Source organism: Oncorhynchus masou, chromosome 12 (assembly GCF_036934945.1).
Source record: "Oncorhynchus masou masou isolate Uvic2021 chromosome 12, UVic_Omas_1.1, whole genome shotgun sequence".
NCBI classification, from domain to species: domain Eukaryota; kingdom Metazoa; phylum Chordata; class Actinopteri; order Salmoniformes; family Salmonidae; genus Oncorhynchus; species Oncorhynchus masou.
The window spans coordinates 37,753,933-37,773,054 of NC_088223.1; the positions used below are offsets into that span (position 1 = coordinate 37,753,933).

The window sequence follows — 19,122 nt, forward strand, 5'->3', positions numbered from 1 at the left end:
GTGGCAAAGGGGGAAAAAATAACAAATTACTTCATGTTTTGGTATAAGAAAGGTTGAGAGAACAATATCAAAGTGGCTCACATATTACTAGACACTTAACAGATGTGCATCACATATGTGAGGTAAAGCAATTAGAAATAATTAGTTCAGAGCATTTGGCCCAGAGAGTTTTATGTTCCTGGAATTTTAAGCAAACGAGTAATGTAATTATAGGGCCATTTTCAGAATTTACATCCAGTTTGAATACTTTAAAGGTACAATCCATTTTTCATCCAAATGGCAGCCCTGCCACTTGATTTGCTATAGTGCTGAGGGATGGGGCTGGATAAATGAAACCACTGTCAAATTCAAGGAGATATGGATGCAAGCTTTTACAGTCCATGAAATCGACATATTTTTAAGCAATACATGTTTGTTTCTTTACAAAGGCATTGTTACAAACATATTTTGGGTTATGATGGGTAAGTCAATTGGGGCTATTCAATTTGTGAGGCATTTGAATAATTGTATTATTTAACAATCAATGGATACATATAATTAATTTAAATTATGTTGAACAGCAGTACATTTAGCATATTGCACGTTTGAAAATTAATTTTCTCTCCCGTAATTGCTGACCTAACTTTAGGACAGGATTGCTGACCTAACTGAAAGACAGGGCTCCGCACCGCCATATAGCTGCAGCATCACCTGTTCATTTATATCTGATCATGGATTAGGAAGTGTAAAGGGAGGGACAATCTGCCTGTTGGTTTGCCTGTTTATCTTCCGTCTGTCTTTATGTGTTTCCTATCCATCAATGATCAGTCAGTCCAACCGTAAGACAAAAAGCCAAAGTGATTTGAATCGAACAATCACAATCATAACTTGTGTTTCACCTGTCCTAAAGTTTGATCAACACCAATAACCCAGTGGACAAAAATGAGTCATTGTGGATATTTTTTTAATTGTTATTAACAATTGAACAGTACGATTCTACAAATGCGAGAATTGACCAATAACCAAAATAAGGGTTGCACGCTTGTAAGAGCTTCACTTAATATTCTTGGAAACAGACATGGGGATAATGTATTAGATGAATCCCTATACATTTTTCTGAGGTATGCCAAATTACTTGGGGGATACAATGTAGCCCCGCCTCCTCCTCACCCCGCAATACAATTAGGGGCCAATGAAGCTGTCTCGTGCTTACTCACACCTCCTTCCATCTAAAAAACCTCACGCCTCTAACTGTCGCCCCACGAGCCACACACAAAAACAAACATTTTATACCACAACCTCCCTCTTACCTCCACACACACACACACACACACACACACACACACACACACACACACACACACACACACACACACACACACACACACACACACACACACACACACACACACACACACACACACACACACACACACACACACACAAATCAACAGTACATTTACAGGCACACAGATTAATGAGGACGTACTCAACTAAAACATAATCACAACATCAGTATACCTCCAAATGTACAATAAAAACATACATTGAAAATATAATTGAATCTTCGTGTGACATAAATATATTTAGCCTTTCTTCATTTTAGTTTAACAAGATTCTAGTTATGGAATCTGACGTTTCCTCTCTGTAAAAATCATTGGGCCATTCTAGTCCTATAACTGGTTATCCATAATCATGTCAAACAACAAGGCAAGCCACAATACATTCTCCAAACTATTCTAGCAAAATCCTCATTCTTTACAATAAAGAGTAAAGTTCTTCAAAAGAGTGACATTCCGGTTACATAAATGTAATCTTGTAACGAAATGCACACATTTTTTACCAAAAATGTTAACAATGTAATTTTATAGCTTTTGCTCTACAACTTGAAATTTGAGAAACATTTTTTTTGTTTTGTTACATTTGCTTTGGTGAATGTAGCTTAACAAGGAAAGCTGTGATGCATGTCCTTTGTGATATTAGGCTTTTGAATCCAAAAAGCCAATATGAATAATGAGATCATAGCCTTGGGTTTTAAATAGTTTGTGGATTTTTTGAAAAACACAATTGTCTTACTTGTAATATCCCAAGTCAGATCAAATGTGAGATTCATCATTCCTGAAAAGACATTGAAATACACACACGGCAAATACAGACGCATGTACATTAGACATACACGCCATGACGTCATAAGTCAGCACTATGACATCATCAACACTGGCTTTGACATCTTCATGCGGTTTGTCTTTTCACTTTGATTGCATCAGGGTTTTTTCCATCAAGAATACAAAGGTTAAAATCCACTAGGAAGTTCAATATTCAAAATCCAGGAAACATTGAGCTTCACAGAGAATAAAAAAATCAATAGAGGTAACTAATAATCATGGTGATGATAATAATCAGCGTAAATCTATAGTAAACATAATCATGACTATAAACACACAAACACATATCATAGCTTTAAAAACGTTGTCTGAAAGTTCCATCAATCAATTGTTGTCTTTATCCATTCACAGTTAAAGGGGAGAGCCGAAATACTATACAAAGATTTGAAGTAAATACAATGATCTCCTTGTCCTTTCAATCAAAGTGGAGAGTCCAACCCTTTTAAAAATGGACAGTAACAACCACATCTTCCATCTTTTAACCAGATAACTGTGAAACACACACAAAAATAAGAATGTTACAAATGTTTGCAAATGTACAAAAAATATGACATGTCCACCTCCACCCCTGCAATGTAAAGAATTATGGTATGATTGGCTTTTTGTCACACTCAATGTCAACCTCACAAGGGCACAAAGTAGCTTTGCAGAATGGACTCTGTTTTCTTCACACTTACAAAATATGTCTGTCATTTCTGCAGTGTTGCACAAACTGTCTCCAATATTGACACAGAAAAATTAAAAAGCCAACAAAGTACAGACCACAGACACACAAAGAGTTTTCAGAATAGCCCTTGGTGTTAAGCGTCCATTGTTTCCTGTTCCCCCTTTCCAACCTGTCTCCAAATATTGTGAACAGCTGGAGTTTCAGAAACAGTTATAATATGTGGAATTCAGAGAAGACTGTGAGTAGTGTATATGAACTACTGACAAATCAATTTATTACCTCACAATTTGTGGTAAACAGCTCAGAAAGTATCATCAATGGAGCAGGAGCTTGACTGGTTTTGGGGATTGTTTGAAGGGACAGACCCATGGGCAAGTATGGCTAAACAAAGCCTTTGCATTTGCCACTCTGTATGGCAGTGTCCCTCAAATTTAACACAACTTCACTGAGCTTTCACTCTCATCTTATGTGGTCAACAGATTTGTCATCTTGTTTTTCATTCGGGTGGTCTTTATCTCCTTCAAAACAATGACTGACATTGTGTGTCGAATAACAGTGTCAAAGAATTTCTGTGTGACTATAAATGTAACTGGAATCAGCTCCACAGTTTGGAAACTGACCTCAGAGCTGTGAAGGGACTGACCATTGCCGTGAAAATGCTCATTAGTGACTTATGACTCTTTGGGAGTGACAGCCGTCACATCGACCAGCCAGCCAATCAGGCGAGGGTGCAAAGATGATACAGCAAAGTGATGTTTGTGTCAAATCATTATAATAACTGAGAAAATCCAGCCATAATCAAGAGATTAACTAATTCATGACCTTATACAAAATGTCTGCAGACTAAGTTATGGCTGTAGTGTTAGATTGTGGTATCTAGCAACAGTACTCCAAATCTGTCTATTGTCAAGTCTTCCAATCAAAATTAGGAAAGTGATGATTGGCAACTCAAATGTCCACTCAGTGTCAGTCATTCAGTCATCAGGCTATAGCATATACACACAGAATATACATACTGTCCAACGGGGCTTTATTCTTTTACAAAAAAAAACAAAATAATTTACAGTCCTGTATTTTTTACAAAAGTCAAACAACCATCACATTGTTCTGTACTCCATTGACATCTGTGTCTGTTCAGATTCAAAGACAGGTTTGTTGTCTCTGTCAGAGCAGCTAGAGGTTTCACGACAAGAAACTCAATAACCATTTAATAATTTTGACCCAAGCAGGATCCACAAGTAAAAGCCATCATGTCCTAAGATCCTTTTTCAATTGCACAAAAAACTTTTTTAAATTGTTAATTTTTTGCTCTATACATGGCCATTTTTCTTTTTCCCTCTTCAACAATATGGTTGAATATTCTCTTTCCCAGGAATCAAATCAATGGGCTTCATTCAAACTTCTCTATAATAATTAAATTTTTCTCAATGGTTTCTTCCTATCATTGCCCTTTTCTGTGTTTCCTAGCAACAGGTAACAATGGCATCAACTCTTCTCTCACGTCTTTCCTTCTCTGGTCTTCAACACACTCATTTGAGGCGGTTGATGAGACGCACTGTCCTCATCATATCCTTCTCTCTCTCTCATCAGCTTGCCCATGTCTCTCTTCTTGTTTCTCCTTCTATTCACCTTTCTCTCCATCATGCCCCAATTGACCTTTCCTTATTCTCTTCTTTCTGTGTGAACACTTTCAGCTCAAACATTCTCACCGCGACCTTCATCACTCCTTCTCCGTTGTCTCTACTCTCTCACACCGTCACCTCGTTCTTACTAGCCGTTCTCAATGTCTGGCCCCCTCCCCCTCCTCCTCCCCCAGGGATGTATTGGAGCTGTTCAATGGTGTTCTGCCTCTTGGTGGCGAATGCCATCCTCCGTGCGTTGTGGCCCCCGATGGTCCCCGCCCCGCTCCCTGGTCCTACCCCGGCCCCTGATCCGTGCCCATGAGGGTCCCCCCAGCTTCCTGCCGGATGGCCCGCCACACTCATCTCCAGCTCGTGGCCCGATGTGGGGTGGGAGTTCATCTTGATCATGTGATGGCGGTCCAGCGAGGGTGTGACGCAGACGTTCTGCTGTGATTGGGCTTTGTGGCTGAGGCATCCCATGGTCGGGACCCCCATCCCCACAAAGTCACCCATGCCCCCCATACCGCCCAACCCTGGCATGCCCATGCCCCCCATCCTTTCCTCCAGACGGTCGGGCGAGACTAGGAGCCTCTCGTGGGACTTGCGAAGCGTCTGTGAGGTGGAGCTCTTGCTGGTGGTCATAGCCTTGTAGTACTGGTGCTGCTGGTTCTTGGAGAGTCTGGAGAGGGTGTTGCCCTCACCAAGTGCCAGGAGCTGGTCCTGGGACATTACCCTCCGCGGGGGCTTGTCGAAGGCGGGCTGGTACCCCAACGACTGGGCTGGCAGAGGGTAGGGGTTTGGGGTGGACGTGGGCACGTGAATCCGTGGCCGGGAGGAGTGGAAGGGAAGGGTGCCCCTGCCTCCGAGAGTGTAGTCACCGCCCCAGTGGAGGTGGTGCTGGGAGGAGTGGAATGACGGAGGGGCATTGTTAGGCCGTCGCTTTGATGTGTGGTAGCCAGAGTAGTCGTCCAGATCTTTCTCTGTTTTTTGGGAGGGGGGGGGGGTTGAGTAAAAAAAAAGAGGGAGGATGAAAGAAAGAAATGTTGAAATGACAGTTAGTGAAATTCATTTATTATAAGGTGAAACAAAGTGTTCAACATTTCTCTCCCTTAGAAGACTTTCCTTTGACTGAGCTCCCTGAGAGCCAATTTAAATGTGACCTTTAGGCAACCGTGACAATCCCCCAATGCATCCTCCATATAATCTAGCTTTCAGGGGCACCCGTTCGAGACAAACAAGCGTTTATCGACGCCCATTCTATAGACTATAGCAGCCTACATTAAGGCACATCGAAAGGTAATACATCTGACACACATCATCGGCTGCTGCCTCTCGCCTGTTATGCCTTCTTCCACACACACACACACACACACACACACACACACACACACACACACACACACACACACACACACACACACACACACACACACACACACACACACACACACACATCTCTGGAGCTCTCTCTAGCCACCGCCTCCAGTCGCCTTCTTCCCAGCAGCGGCTGCCACCCAGACATCCGGCCCCAAGGCCCCTCCCCCACCGCTCCCCTCCTCACCGAGCTTCTTCAGGGAGCTGTAGCGGTTGATCTCAGGTTTCATGGCCACCTCGTAGGAAGGGGGCAACTGGGCCAGGTTGTGGAAGGAGTGTGAGAAAGGGGGTTGTGGGTGTAAGTGCAGGCCGGAGCTGTTGTTGTGCTTGCTGGTGAGGAGGGTCCCCGTGGAGGCTAGCTGGGCGTTGTTCATGCGGGGCACGCGCTCTGGAAGAGGAAAAGGAGGAAGACATAGGAGAGCATCAACCAGGGACCTAACACATACAGTACATAGGGCTACATTTAGATTGACATGTTAACATAATACATATGAGTACATTAACCAGGGATCTAACACATACAGTATATAGGGCTACATTCAGAATGACATGTTAACATAATATATATGAGTACATTAACCAGATACCTAACACATACAGTATATAGGGCTACATTCAGAATGACATGTTAACATAATATATATGAGTACATTAACCAGAGACCTAACACATACAGTATATAGGGCTACATTTAGAATGACATGTTAACATAATATGGGGACATTTATTAAGGACCTAACACGTACATTATATAGGGCTACATTTAGAATAACATGTTAACATAATATATATGAGTACATTAGTTAAGGACCTAACATAGAGTTCCTTCCGAAAGTATTCAGACCCTTTGACTTTTTCACTATTATGTTACGTTACAGCCTTGTTCTAAAATATATCAAATAAACTCCTCAGCAAACTACACACAATATGCCATAATAACAAAGCAAAAACAGGTTTTTAGAAATGGTTTGATATTTATGAAGAAAAAAAACAACAGAAATAACTTATTTACATAAGTATTCAGACCTTTTGCTATGAGACTCGAAGTTAAGCTCAGGTGCATCCTGTTTCCATTGATCATCCTTGAGATGTTTCTACAACTTGATTGGAGTCCACTTGTGGGAAATTGAATTGAATGGACATGATTTGGAAAGGCCTGATTGGGGGAGTGCTGCAGAGATGGTTGTCCTTCTGGAAGGTTCTCCCATCGCCAAAGAGGAACTCTAGAGCTCTGTCAGAGTGACCATCGGGTTCTTGGTCACCTCCCTGACCAAGGCCCTTTTCCCCTGATTGCTCAGTTTTGCCGGGCAGCCAGCTCTAAGAAGAGTCTTAGTGGTTCCAAACTTCTTCCATTTAAGAATTATGAAGGCCACTGTGTTCTTGGAGTCCTTCAAAGCCACAGAAATGTTTTGGTACCTTTTCCCAGATCTGTGCCTTGACACAATCCTGGTTCAAAGCTCTACGAGCAATTCATTCTCATGGCTTGGTTTTTGCTCTGACATGCAGTGTCAGCTGTGGGACCTTATATGGACAGGTGTGTGCCTTTCCAAATCATGTCCAATCAATTGAATTTACCACAGGTGGACTCCAGTCAATGGAAACAGGATGCACCTGAGTTCAATTTCGAGTCTCATTGCAAAGGGTCTGAGTACTTATGTAAATAAGGTATTTCTGTTTTTTTATATTCAATAAATTAGCTAAAATTTCTCAACCTGTTTTCACTTTGTCATTATGGAGTATTGTGTGTAGATTGCTGAGGATTTTTTATTTTAATTTAATCCATTTTAGAATAATGCTGTAACGTAGCAAAATGTGGAAAAAGTCAAGGGATTTGAATACTTCCCGAAGGCACTGTATATATGAGTACTTTTACAAGGACATAACACACATAAGGTAGGTAGCTGCATTAATAATGGGCCAACATGTATAAGTACATTTAAAATGGCCTTACATTTAAAGGTACATATACAATTGACGAAACGTGCCAATTCCTCACAAATGATTAGTCTTAAAGAACGGCTGCCAATTTGTCATTTGTACGTTTTCAAGTCATTCTAGGACGACTATTACAAAGGTCCCTTGAGCTAATGATGATTGTCTCACACTTTGGTCACTGACCATGTACAATAATGGGCAATGACTGCCAATAATGTCTTTCTACCCACTGAGCGAGCACACGGGAGACATTGACCACTGTGGAGTAACACGAGCAGGCTTCGGTAAGTGCAGTAACACACTGACTTCACTCAAGCCCAGGCCCACAGTGTAAGTAAGCACGCTTACAACACAAACGGATACAGTACATAGTGCATGCTGAGACACTTGCGAGGGTGACACACAGAATGAGTGGGAGCAGTGAAACGGCGACTGTGTTAAGACAACAGCGACTGTGTTAAGGAAACAAACCCAATGGTACATATACAACACCAGACAGACGTTTCATGAGGCCAACTCACACACCCGCCGGCTGCATTAGCTAGTTCGGCTTACCCATAGTAGCCGAGTGTTTGGGACTGGAACCAGACACCTGGATAAAATTGTGGTGCAAGTTGCCAACTGCAAGAGAGCACAGCGAACACTGATGGTACTGCCACTCGTATGCGTGTGTGGTGGTGTGTGTGCTGTGGGATTACATGAAGCGTGTTTAAGAGTGCGAGTATGTTGAACGTGACCCCATACAGTCAGCATTACTAGGCTATTGCATTCGCCACCGCTCTCCACCATCATCACCGTAATGGTTCATATATCTGAAAACAGGCTATTACTGTATTTCAACGTAACAGCAGTGTTATAAGAGTGTTATTATACCAACAGTGTTATAACATTGTCATTACAGTGTTGTTATTGTCCCATGCTTTCTGTGGCGTCACTCACTGCGGTTGTCTTTGCTCTGGAGCACCGGGGTGTAAAGGTTCTTGGGGGGACGACCGAGGATGTCGCCGGTGGTGGCGGTGGTAAGGACGGTGCTGTTGTTCCTCTCCCCCTGTTGGACTGGGCTGGCCTGACTCCGTAGGATGTCCACCAGGGCTCTGGGAGAAAGAGGAGAAAAGAGAGGAGGGGAATGAAAAATCATAGACAAGGGCAAGACAGTAGAACAAAAGAAAAGAAAGATGTAGTATGTAAATGTGTTACTTGTTCGTTGAATGTGGTTCAGTTTCATCACCCCTTTGGGTCTGTGGCTTGTGACCTTAGTGAAACTCAGTAATGTGCTGAATTTAAGACTGCAGCCCACTGACAGATCCACGTCATTTTCAGACACTGCTTACTGATCTTCTATTCAAAGACACTTGTCCATTCTTTTCTCACCTGGGCATGTTGATGTCTCTGTTCCGGGGTCGTCGGGATATCTTGTGGAAGGCCACCTTGATGCCCACGGCCACCACCAGGGTGACGGAGATCACCCCGCCGATCACGTACGCCGTGCTGTTGCTCTGCTGCTGCAGCTGCTCCGAGTCTGGGTCACCCCGGTTCCCCGTCGGCGGGGGGTTCGTCGGCGGTGTGTCGAGCCACCCGGGCGACTTGTAGTTGTTACATGACTTCTGGTCCAGGCGGCTACGCTGGTGGTCACAACAGTAGCGGTAGTGGCAGGTACCGCAGCAGTAGATGTAGGTCCCCTTGGAGCAGTTGAAAGTGTTGTCCAACTGGCCCATGACGTCGTAGTAGGCCCGACACACGTCCACATCCACCAGGCGCCGGGGGGGTGGCGCTACCTGGGCGGCCCCCAGCGGAGGTTTGAGGGCGTCAGCTGCCGTCATGTTCTGAGGGAGCTTGGTTTGGGGGAGGGGCTTTGGGAGCGTTTCGGGTTCTTTCGGCTCACCGTCCTGAGCGTCCTCCATTTCAGCCGCTTTAGGCGCCACCTTTGGCCCCCCCGGGGGCGGCGGCATCGGTTTGTTCCCAAAACCGGTGAGGAGGAACAGGGTGGTGCCGCTGGGGCCGCCGTAGGATGAGCGGCGCTCTGTGGTGATGGTCACGGCGGAAAGGACGAGGCCGGACACAAGGGAAAATATGAGGGAGGTGCTGAACATCCTTTTGTAGGTTCTAGGCCTCATTTTTTCAGCGTTTCTGAGCCAATTCAAAAAATAAAAGGCCCGTCAAGAATTCAAATATGGAGGTCCTCCTCCAAGAGGGATAGTGTTCTCCTCTCCTTCCTTCTTTGAATTTCACTTACGTGTTAAGTGTAAAAAATGTAAAGGCTTACACTCAGGACTTCAGCCTAAATACAGTAAACTAATCCTTTGTTAGTGCTTCCATCTACATTACATACACTAGTGTGGAGGTTTTCACTTAGTTGAGTGATTTTTTTGTTTGTTCAAGCAATAAGTGTGGCATGTCACGTGTATGTATTTATGTAAACATATCTCTCCAGCTCTCAATACAAATCTATTGTTGTTCATAAGCAGCTTATATCAACTCTGAGGTTATATATTTCTATGTTTTATGTTCTATACTTGTGAAAGGACTATTTGAAGTTTGTCACGACAACTTCAACTTAGCACACAAAAAAAACAGAATGATAAGGATGCTGGAAAATGTATAGATTGTAAACACCAGTCAACAAAGTGTTATTTTACAGAATGGTAAGGGGAAATGATTGGAGTTTCTTGATAATTGTGTGGTCTCTACTGTGCAGACCTCACTAAAATGGCAAGTATGGGTTGTCTTCTTTGTGATAGGCAGTATTGTCTTGTAAACAAAAATCAATGTGTAAACATTTCAAACCCGTCGGAGTCGTTTGAACTCAACTGACCTATGGCACAAAGTTATGAATAACGTCGCTAGCGAATCCTCTTTGAAGGGAAGGTGTACTCTGTAAACATTAAGCGTGAACTTTTATTTGAGTACTTTTCACCTACGCTGTAATCCTATTATCACTGGAATTGGCACATCAGTTTTCTGTTGTAGGTATTTGACCGCACAACCTTTCTGTAACACTTGAGTCAAAATCCATTTCTAGCTCTTTGCGTGAATTGTAAACAATTTTGCTGGCAGCTTTAGGTGTCTGCAATTCATTATATCAATACATGTGCTCGAACAGATCTGGCACTGTTTATTAACAGCGTTAGCTAGCTAGGGACATTCCTTCTGCACTGAACTGTCCATTTGTTCACAAATAAACTCTTGGAATATTTAGGGAAAGGAAATAGAGGTCGGGTGGTCAATTGAGGAAATATTATTCAGAGAGATTTGAGATTCTTAATTCGGACTCAAATACAGCGGTCAGAAAGTCTACAAGGTTTTCACAATGAGACAAGGACCGATCACAAAGGCCTGTCATGAGGTCCGGTGAACGTGGGTACGGCAGAATTGGACCAAGCAGCATATATAGTTGATACAGACCGGGACCACACAATTCACACCTAACTTAGTGAGAAAGGGAAAACTAAGATATAACACAGTGATGGACCAAATGAGTAAAGGCAGCCGGAGATGGTACAACAATTGTTTGATGAATTAGGAAAATGTGAGAGAGGGAAGGAGGGACGAAATGGGGCTAAATATCTATGTGCGTTTGATCCCCTTGCGTGAGTGTCTCTGCTCTGAGTTTAATTCGGCCCAACAGAATAGAACGAAGGTGGGCTTGGGCCCGGTTCTGGCAGGACAGCGCGGCTCTGCCCACAGAACAGACATGAAAATGTCTGGATTCATTCGTTCAATGCAGAATATGTGGAGGAAACGTACACTACGAACGGTCACTTTTCAGCCTAACCTAAGCTGGGCTGATGACTACAGATACATAGTAATTGTGACCTAAGAAAGAAACGTAGAACAATCTAATGTGAATAGCTTTAAAAGCTATTTTCTTATAAATAAAATGGATATGGTATCCTAGTATCCTATAATCTCTTCACTGTATCCCTGAACGTATGAGCGCACCTATAGTTGAAAGTCAATATATGAGATGTTGTCAGTACAAAGAAATCTTAAACTTAGTGAGATGATAGTTGAAAATGTTTGGTCATAGTATGGCAGGTCTAATATGGCTTAATTGTTTCTTTAGTACGTGTTCAAGTTTATCTCTTTTGATAGACAACATCAATACGCTCGGGGGCTGTGTTGCATGTTTTGAGAAAAGAGAACACAAAGGTTTGAATATCATTCGGGTTAAAAGGAAAAGGGGGCTTTTCAAATTGTTTAATGTGGCGTGCCTACATGCGCTGTATGGGAGAATGCTGGAGAGATTCTGACAGAAAATAAGAAAAAAATCAAGGAGCGATGGATAAGCAAAGGAGCGGCAGAATCGCAGCAAGGTCAATGTATCTTGTTATATATGACTTGTGTTGCACATCAGTCAGTCAAAGCCCAGTTCGATTGATCGCTCTGGGGCTGTGCTGTCAGAGCCCGAGTAAATTTGTGAGTTAGCACTGCTTACCATGTTCCAGCTAATGCACTACAAACAAATGCAGGACATCCATTAAAGATTAGTTTAAAAAGCACTTTGGACCAATAATGCACTATTTATTCAAATCTGAAAGATTATAGGAGCAGATATTTTTTTTTAACACTGATGTCGGAAAAGGAATGTACGTTTAACACCTCTCTACAGGCATGAGGCTAACTCTCCACAATGTGGTTCTAACTACTTTTTCATTGATATGGTTTGCCTTAAAGTATGCAATGAGCTTCAATGCTATTCTGATGTAATAGGGATCTGAAATGTGTATTTTATGAGTATTTTATGTGTTAGGGAGACTACTTAAAAATGTGTATTTTATGTGTTAGGGAGACTAATTAAAAATGTGTATTTTATGTGTTAGGGAGACTAATTAAAAATGTGTATTTTATGTGCTAGGGAGACTAATTAAAAATGTGTATTTTGAAAAACAGTCTATGCAAATTAAGGTCCAAAATCCCCCCCAAAAAAGAAAGAAAACGAAAAAAGGGATGTAAAAGACCGTTGTAATTAGCAAACACCCTCTGGATCAAAACAGGGTAGAACATCCCCCTAGTTGTTCCACCTGGCCAAGAGTGTTGATGATGTAATCCAGGTTTGAGGTTATTTTTGTTCTTTGCCCTTTACAAATTTCTTCGACTTCTTTATTTCTCAATTAACACTGCAATGAGAAGAAGAGAGCAAGCTGATCAATGGATGACATTTTCTTAGTCCACAGTTTAGTCAAAATGTTTCTATTCTAGGAGAGTTAGGCACAAAACATACAATAGCAGTGGTAATACCAATATTGAACAAGCATACATGATTACTCCTACATAAACAGTTGGCTAATACCTGAAATAAGCAGTAATTAGCAAGTACTAACATTCCCTCTGTTTGGCTAAATCTATTCATATTTCAGATTACGTGATATCCACGGTGTAAAAATTACAATGCATGTTGCATTATTGCATTCATTTAAAACCAACAATTGAATTGATTCTAATCATCATACTGTCAACAAATCTGTAACATAATACGATTCGGAAAAGCTCATCCTTTCACACCAGACCTTGAATATCCCAATCGTAGACACCTGAGAACCATCTTCTCATACACTCCTTCGTTAGATAAGGACCCGCGAGATCACACTATATTAACATCAACTTTGAGAGAATAGACATGTTTTGACGTCAACAAAAAACAGCTAGATGGGACATGATGACGAGAGACACCATGTGGCTAGTACTGGCACCGAGAGACGAGTGTCAGGGGAGAAGATTAGGTCTCATGGTAAAGACTAGGCCTCGAGAGGAGAGAAAGGAGCGGAGAAGCCACAGATGTGAGCAGAGTGGGGGGGGGGGGGTTGCCCTGAATGGGAGTATCCTGTTGAGATGTGAAGAGGAAAACAGGGAGCAAAGCTGGGTTGGGGGCCCTGAAAGTGGAGTCTCTTGTGCTGGAAAGTTAAGGGTGCCTTTCAAATCAGTGACTGCCCTGGGGGCCCATTTCCATAATGTCTCCTTGATGCAGCAATTAAGAAGCTACTGACGACAGCTGATCTCCTCGAATATGAAGCTTTCTAGGCAAACACATCGTTTCGACAGACACACCGCTCGGCCTGGCCACAAATAGTGAGATGTTTATGAGTCTGCTCGGGTGCATATGGAACAGAGCATTCCCAACATATATGCTGCCTGAGCATCTGCTGATGCCTGGCCCTGCCGAGCACAGGTCTTAAAGAGACAGTGTAAACGCTGACACACAGCGTGTTAGCTCTACACTGACCCCCCTCGCTCCCACTTCCCTCCCTCCCGCTCTCTCCCTCTCTCTCTCTCTCTCTCTGCCAGTGAGTGGGCTTGAGCAGGCTCTCTCAGAATAGCACTGCAGCATTGAACGAGAGAGGGAAAGAAAGTGAATGAGCAACACTGTCCTCCACTGTTCTCTCTATATACATATATATATATATATATATTTTATATATATATATATATATATATATACATACGTCTATTGTCTTATCAATACAATTCGTTGTACAATGGGCTTTGCTTCACCTCCTCTCCTTTCCCAAAGATCTCTCCATCTATCTCGCCCTCCTCCTCCCATGATGCTCAGTGTCAGATGTTTGTCCAGCTCACTGCTCCATCCCTCCCTCCCACCGTCCATCCATCCCCAAGCCTACCTTTTCTCCCTGTCTTTCTCTGAACTGAAGCATGCTGGTTCTTAACGCAGTGCACTAGGACAGTGATTAGGTGTCAGCATTCATAGGCCTCCGAAGACAAGACATCATGAATTATGGAAGCAACGTAATTACCGTAGACCTATTACTGACTCCCTTGATAGTGAACGATAATTACCTTTAATACTGGGAAATGCCATAATATAGTATAAGTGCACAATTATTGAACTATTGTGGCTGTGTCTCAATGTGCCATATCATGTAGCATTCATTGAGCTTAGTCTATAGATTATTTGTGGGAGATTATATATGGACAAGACTCCCACAGCTGAGGTTTTAGGCAGCAAACAGGTGACTATGTGACAATGTTGTCAATGCAAAACCATTTCCATTCTAACTTCTGCACATGAGCGACATGAACATTATAGCACGGTTGGTGTGTCGACATTTGCATTCGTGTGGCGTTGTGGTATAGTGTGGTAGAGGCCAATTCACACACTTCCATTTTCCATTGATGAGGACTTAATTTATGGGGGAAACGGACAAGACAGACACAAAATGGGAGGGTATGTTATGGTGGTCGAGGCGCAAAGAGCGAGACTTGTTCACGTGCACGTTTTATTGGGCAATGTTGCAGCACTAAACAGAAACAAAATGAAGGAACGTCTTACCTATGTGTCGCTGGTTGTATTCAGAATGGCAACACGATGATGATCCTTATTTAGATGCGGCCGTCAGGCCCGTCACCATGTTTATTTGAAATGAAACTAGGAACACATATTGCCGCACATCAATTGTTGCAGATTGATGCCAATAAAAGAATGCAAATATGCATTGATCAAAAATGGCCCTACACTATGCTGCATCACAATAAAAGCGCATAGATTGGAGTTCACAGGCGTATGCGCTCGTCTCTTTCAAATTACACCCAAATTGTATGTCTTATGGTCAAAATAATTGTTATATATTTAAATTTAAATAGGAGAAAATCTGCACTCAATGAATAATTTACTTCTATCCTAAATTGCGAGAATCGTGTTAATCTATCCAGTCGAATGAGGTTGAAATCCGTTTCAAGCTTTGAAGTTATGCAAAGAGGAGAAAATGATTCAGATGTTGTTCTTAAAAAGTGTTCAAAAGATAGCTTTACCGGTTGTCTTAGTCCATTCACCAACGTTGGATCTTTGTGATTCCCGGAAAATAATTGACCATGCCTACATTTTCATTGTAATTCCAGGTGAGGATGACATTAATTGGTCTCGAAAGACATTTTTCTCTGAATAGACATATAAAATGGCACAATCATTTAAAAAACGAGAGGGAGCGCGTCTGAAATATGTTCTGCTATAATTTAGACCATCACATATTGCTATTTCCTTTTAGCGGTGACTATAATCCTCAATGCGCTCCCCCTTTGCTCAATAGGTTCTACCGCGTTGATGAAATTCGCAAAAAGTGATTGCTCTCACAAAGGTCCGCCACACTATGTGCTCATTCATTGATTGGCCAATATGGTATTTGTCTACGTTTCCATTTGTTAAGTGGGCAATAGTATCTACCAATCGGCGACACACTTTATTCCCAATGATATATTTTTCTCCAGGAACCATTGGTTTACAACCGGGGATGGAATGGAATAGTTTAAACGCATGCGACAAGAGCGAACACTCGGACACTTTCAAAAGGGCCAATTTGTCTTTTCAATGTGCCGAACAAAGCTCATTGCAATTAACAGTGGAATGTTTAACTCCTAAAACACTAGCAGAGTGATGGGGGGGGGGAGGGGGGGATTACACTGCTTTACAGTTTTTCATGGGGAATAGATGGAGAAGGAAGAGTCTATGGTAACGTAGTGACATTAGTTGCCTTGACAATCGTGTCCCTGTATTTCGGCTAATTATTAATTTGATGGGAATTAGTAGATGCTTGTTTCCTTCCCGAGTCATTGCCCCATTCACTAACTTCTAATTGTCACACAAACTGTTTCCAAAATCTCTCAGGCATGCCTTCCTCCATGACATAAATTACTGTATCCTGTGTGCTACATAAAATAGAACCGAACAGAGACAATTAGAAAATAATATTATGCTTCAAAGGCTCACAAAAAGTCCACCATTGGGGAAAGCATTATTATGTGACAGAGGCAGCTATTTCAATCATTGTACCAGAACAGGAGCAGGACTTCATGGTGTCTGGGGCCTCACAGATGGTCTTCTATAACATGGCACATGGTGGCTCTTTCAGCCAGGGTTAGTCAACTGTTCAAATCACCACTTCTCGCCAGTGATTACTCTGAACGTCAACATATCAATGAATTAACAAAACACATCATCAATATTGTCTCCAAAAGGCTAACAAATATGGAAATAGTAATTTTAACAACAAAGGTAATTGCTGACAGAAAGTTTAGCAAATTGCATCTGATTGAAATGTCCAGAGACTCACTTTTCACTCCATAAAAGCCATTTGAGGACAGGCTAAAAGAGAACCCCTGTGAACCAGCCACAGGAAATGCTCCCCACCTGAACAGGAAATGGAGAATTCTCAGGGGTATCTACACAGTCAATGGGCAAGCCCACCCATATGAAGCTGACAGGGTGTTGGTGTTGAGTGACTGCATCTCACAATGATCATGTGTAGACTTCGGGCAATGTGTTACAATGTGTTGTTTAGTAGTATTACTCTTAGATTCAAATAAAGAGACATGTTTGGCTAGTCCTTGATGGCATGACAAGAGCCTGTTGGTGGCTATGCCAAAATGATACTGGAATACAAAGTACGTTGGTCGAAAGCGTACTGTAATGGAAGTTAGTAATGGCTGACTTATTACTCATTTCAGGCTTTGGGTCAAGCTTTGAACCCGCCCCCTCCTGACCCAACATCCCCCAAGGGCTCATTTGATTGGGTTATTGCTGCGGAATGTATTTAAAAAAATGTTTTTTATTAGACTGCATTAGTGACAGTCCAAAGTATTACACAGTAATGCAACATGCAGAATGCATCTTTTGGGGTGTAACTACAAAGCATATGGATGTATACAGTATATGAACCATTGAACAAATTAGTATTAAAGGATCAAATCTTGGTCACTTGGAGACAGAGACCTAACAGCAAGCTCCCAGATGTGACGTGAGAGAGAGTTAAGGCATAAGGAGCCTTTCCTTGCCACTTGCGTCACTTCCTCCATTCCACGTCTTGAGGGCAAAAGAGAAGTATCGTCACCATCGCTATGCAGGTCTCTCAGTAGTAGACCTGCCAGAACTCTATTCAGTCAACAGAGCAGGATGACTCAAAGTGTGGAGTCGGAGTGCGTCACACACACACACACACACACACACACACACACACACACACACACACACACACACACACACACACACACACACACACACACACACACACACACACACACACACACACACACACACACACACACACAGGGCCAAGCATTCCTGTCTCTCAAACATCTTCAGGCGGTAGTCTACGACCAGGTAAATCATGTCATTCAGACAATAACAAAGCGCTCTACACTGCACTTTGTGGTGCACAGCTGAGGAATGGAGATGCAGAAATGTAACCATTATCATATTCATAGACAGAGCTATTGATGCAAGGACTGACCATGACCTTGAGATCAGATGTATAGTTTTAAGCATGTTGAGGATATATGCAGTGCATTCGGAAAGTATTCAGACCCCTTCCCTTTTCCCACATTTTGTTACATTCAGTCTTATTCTAAAATGGATGAAATAAAAAAAATCCTCATCAATATACAGTGGGGCAAATAAGTATTTAGTCAGCCACCAATTGTGCAAGTTCTCCCACTTAAAAACATGAGAGGCCTGTAATTTTCATCATAGGTACACTTCAACTATGACAGACAAAATTAGAAAAAAAATCCAGAAAATCACATTGTAGGATTTTTAATGAATTTATTTGCAAATTATAGTGGAAAATAAGTATTTGGTCACCTACAAACAAGCAAGATTTCTGGCTCTCACAGACCTGTAACTTCTTCTTTAAGAGGCTCTTCTGTCCTCCACTCGTTACCTGTATTAATAGCACCTGTTTGAACTTGTTATCAGTATAAAAGACACCTGTCCTCAACCTCAAACAGTGACACTCCAAACTCCACTATGGCCAAGACGAAAGAGCTGTCAAAGGACACCAGAAACAAAATTGTAGACCTGCACCAGGCTGGGAAGACTATGACATTCTCCCAATCTTCTTCTGGACCATCCAAATGCTCTCTAGCAAACTTCAGACGGGCCTGGACATGTACTGGCTTAAGCAGGGTGACACGTCTGGCACTGCAGGATTTGAGTCCCTGGCGGCGTAGTGTGTTACTGATGGTAGGCTTTGTTACTTTGGTCCCAGCTCTCTGCAGGTCATTCACTAGGTCCCCCCGTGTGGTTCTGGGATTTTTGCTCACCGTTCTTGTGATCATTTTGACCCCACGGGGTGAGATCTTGCGTGAAGCCCCAGATCGAGGGAGATTATCAGTGATCTTGTCTTCCATTTCCTAATATTTGCTCCCACAGTTGATTTCCTCAAACCAAGCTGCTTACCTATTGCAGATTCAGTCTTCCCAGCCTGGTGCAGGTCTACAATTTTGTTTCTGGTGTCCTTTGACAGCTCTTTGGTCTTGGCCATAGTGGAGTTTGGAGTGTGACTGTTTGAGGTTGTAGACAGGTGTCTTTTATACTGATAAGAAGTTCAAACAGGTGCCATTAATACAGTTTATGAGTGGAGGACAGAGGAGCCTC

At 42.4% G+C, this 19,122-nt stretch overlaps 1 protein-coding gene across 1 annotated transcript; it reads right to left on the bottom strand.

Annotated features, from left to right (window-relative positions):
• Positions 1–926: 926 nt before the first annotated feature.
• On the bottom strand, positions 927–12,842 carry LOC135550016 (protein shisa-7-like). Its single transcript, XM_064980443.1, has 5 exons — positions 9,114–12,842; positions 8,682–8,836; positions 8,298–8,363; positions 5,995–6,195; positions 927–5,413 (listed from the first exon to the last, which is right to left on the bottom strand). The coding sequence occupies exons 1-5, from the start codon at positions 9,854–9,856 to the stop codon at positions 4,560–4,562; spliced, it is 2,019 nt and encodes a 672-aa protein (XP_064836515.1). The 5' UTR covers positions 9,857–12,842; the 3' UTR covers positions 927–4,559.
• Between the last annotated feature and the right edge of the window lie 6,280 nt (positions 12,843–19,122).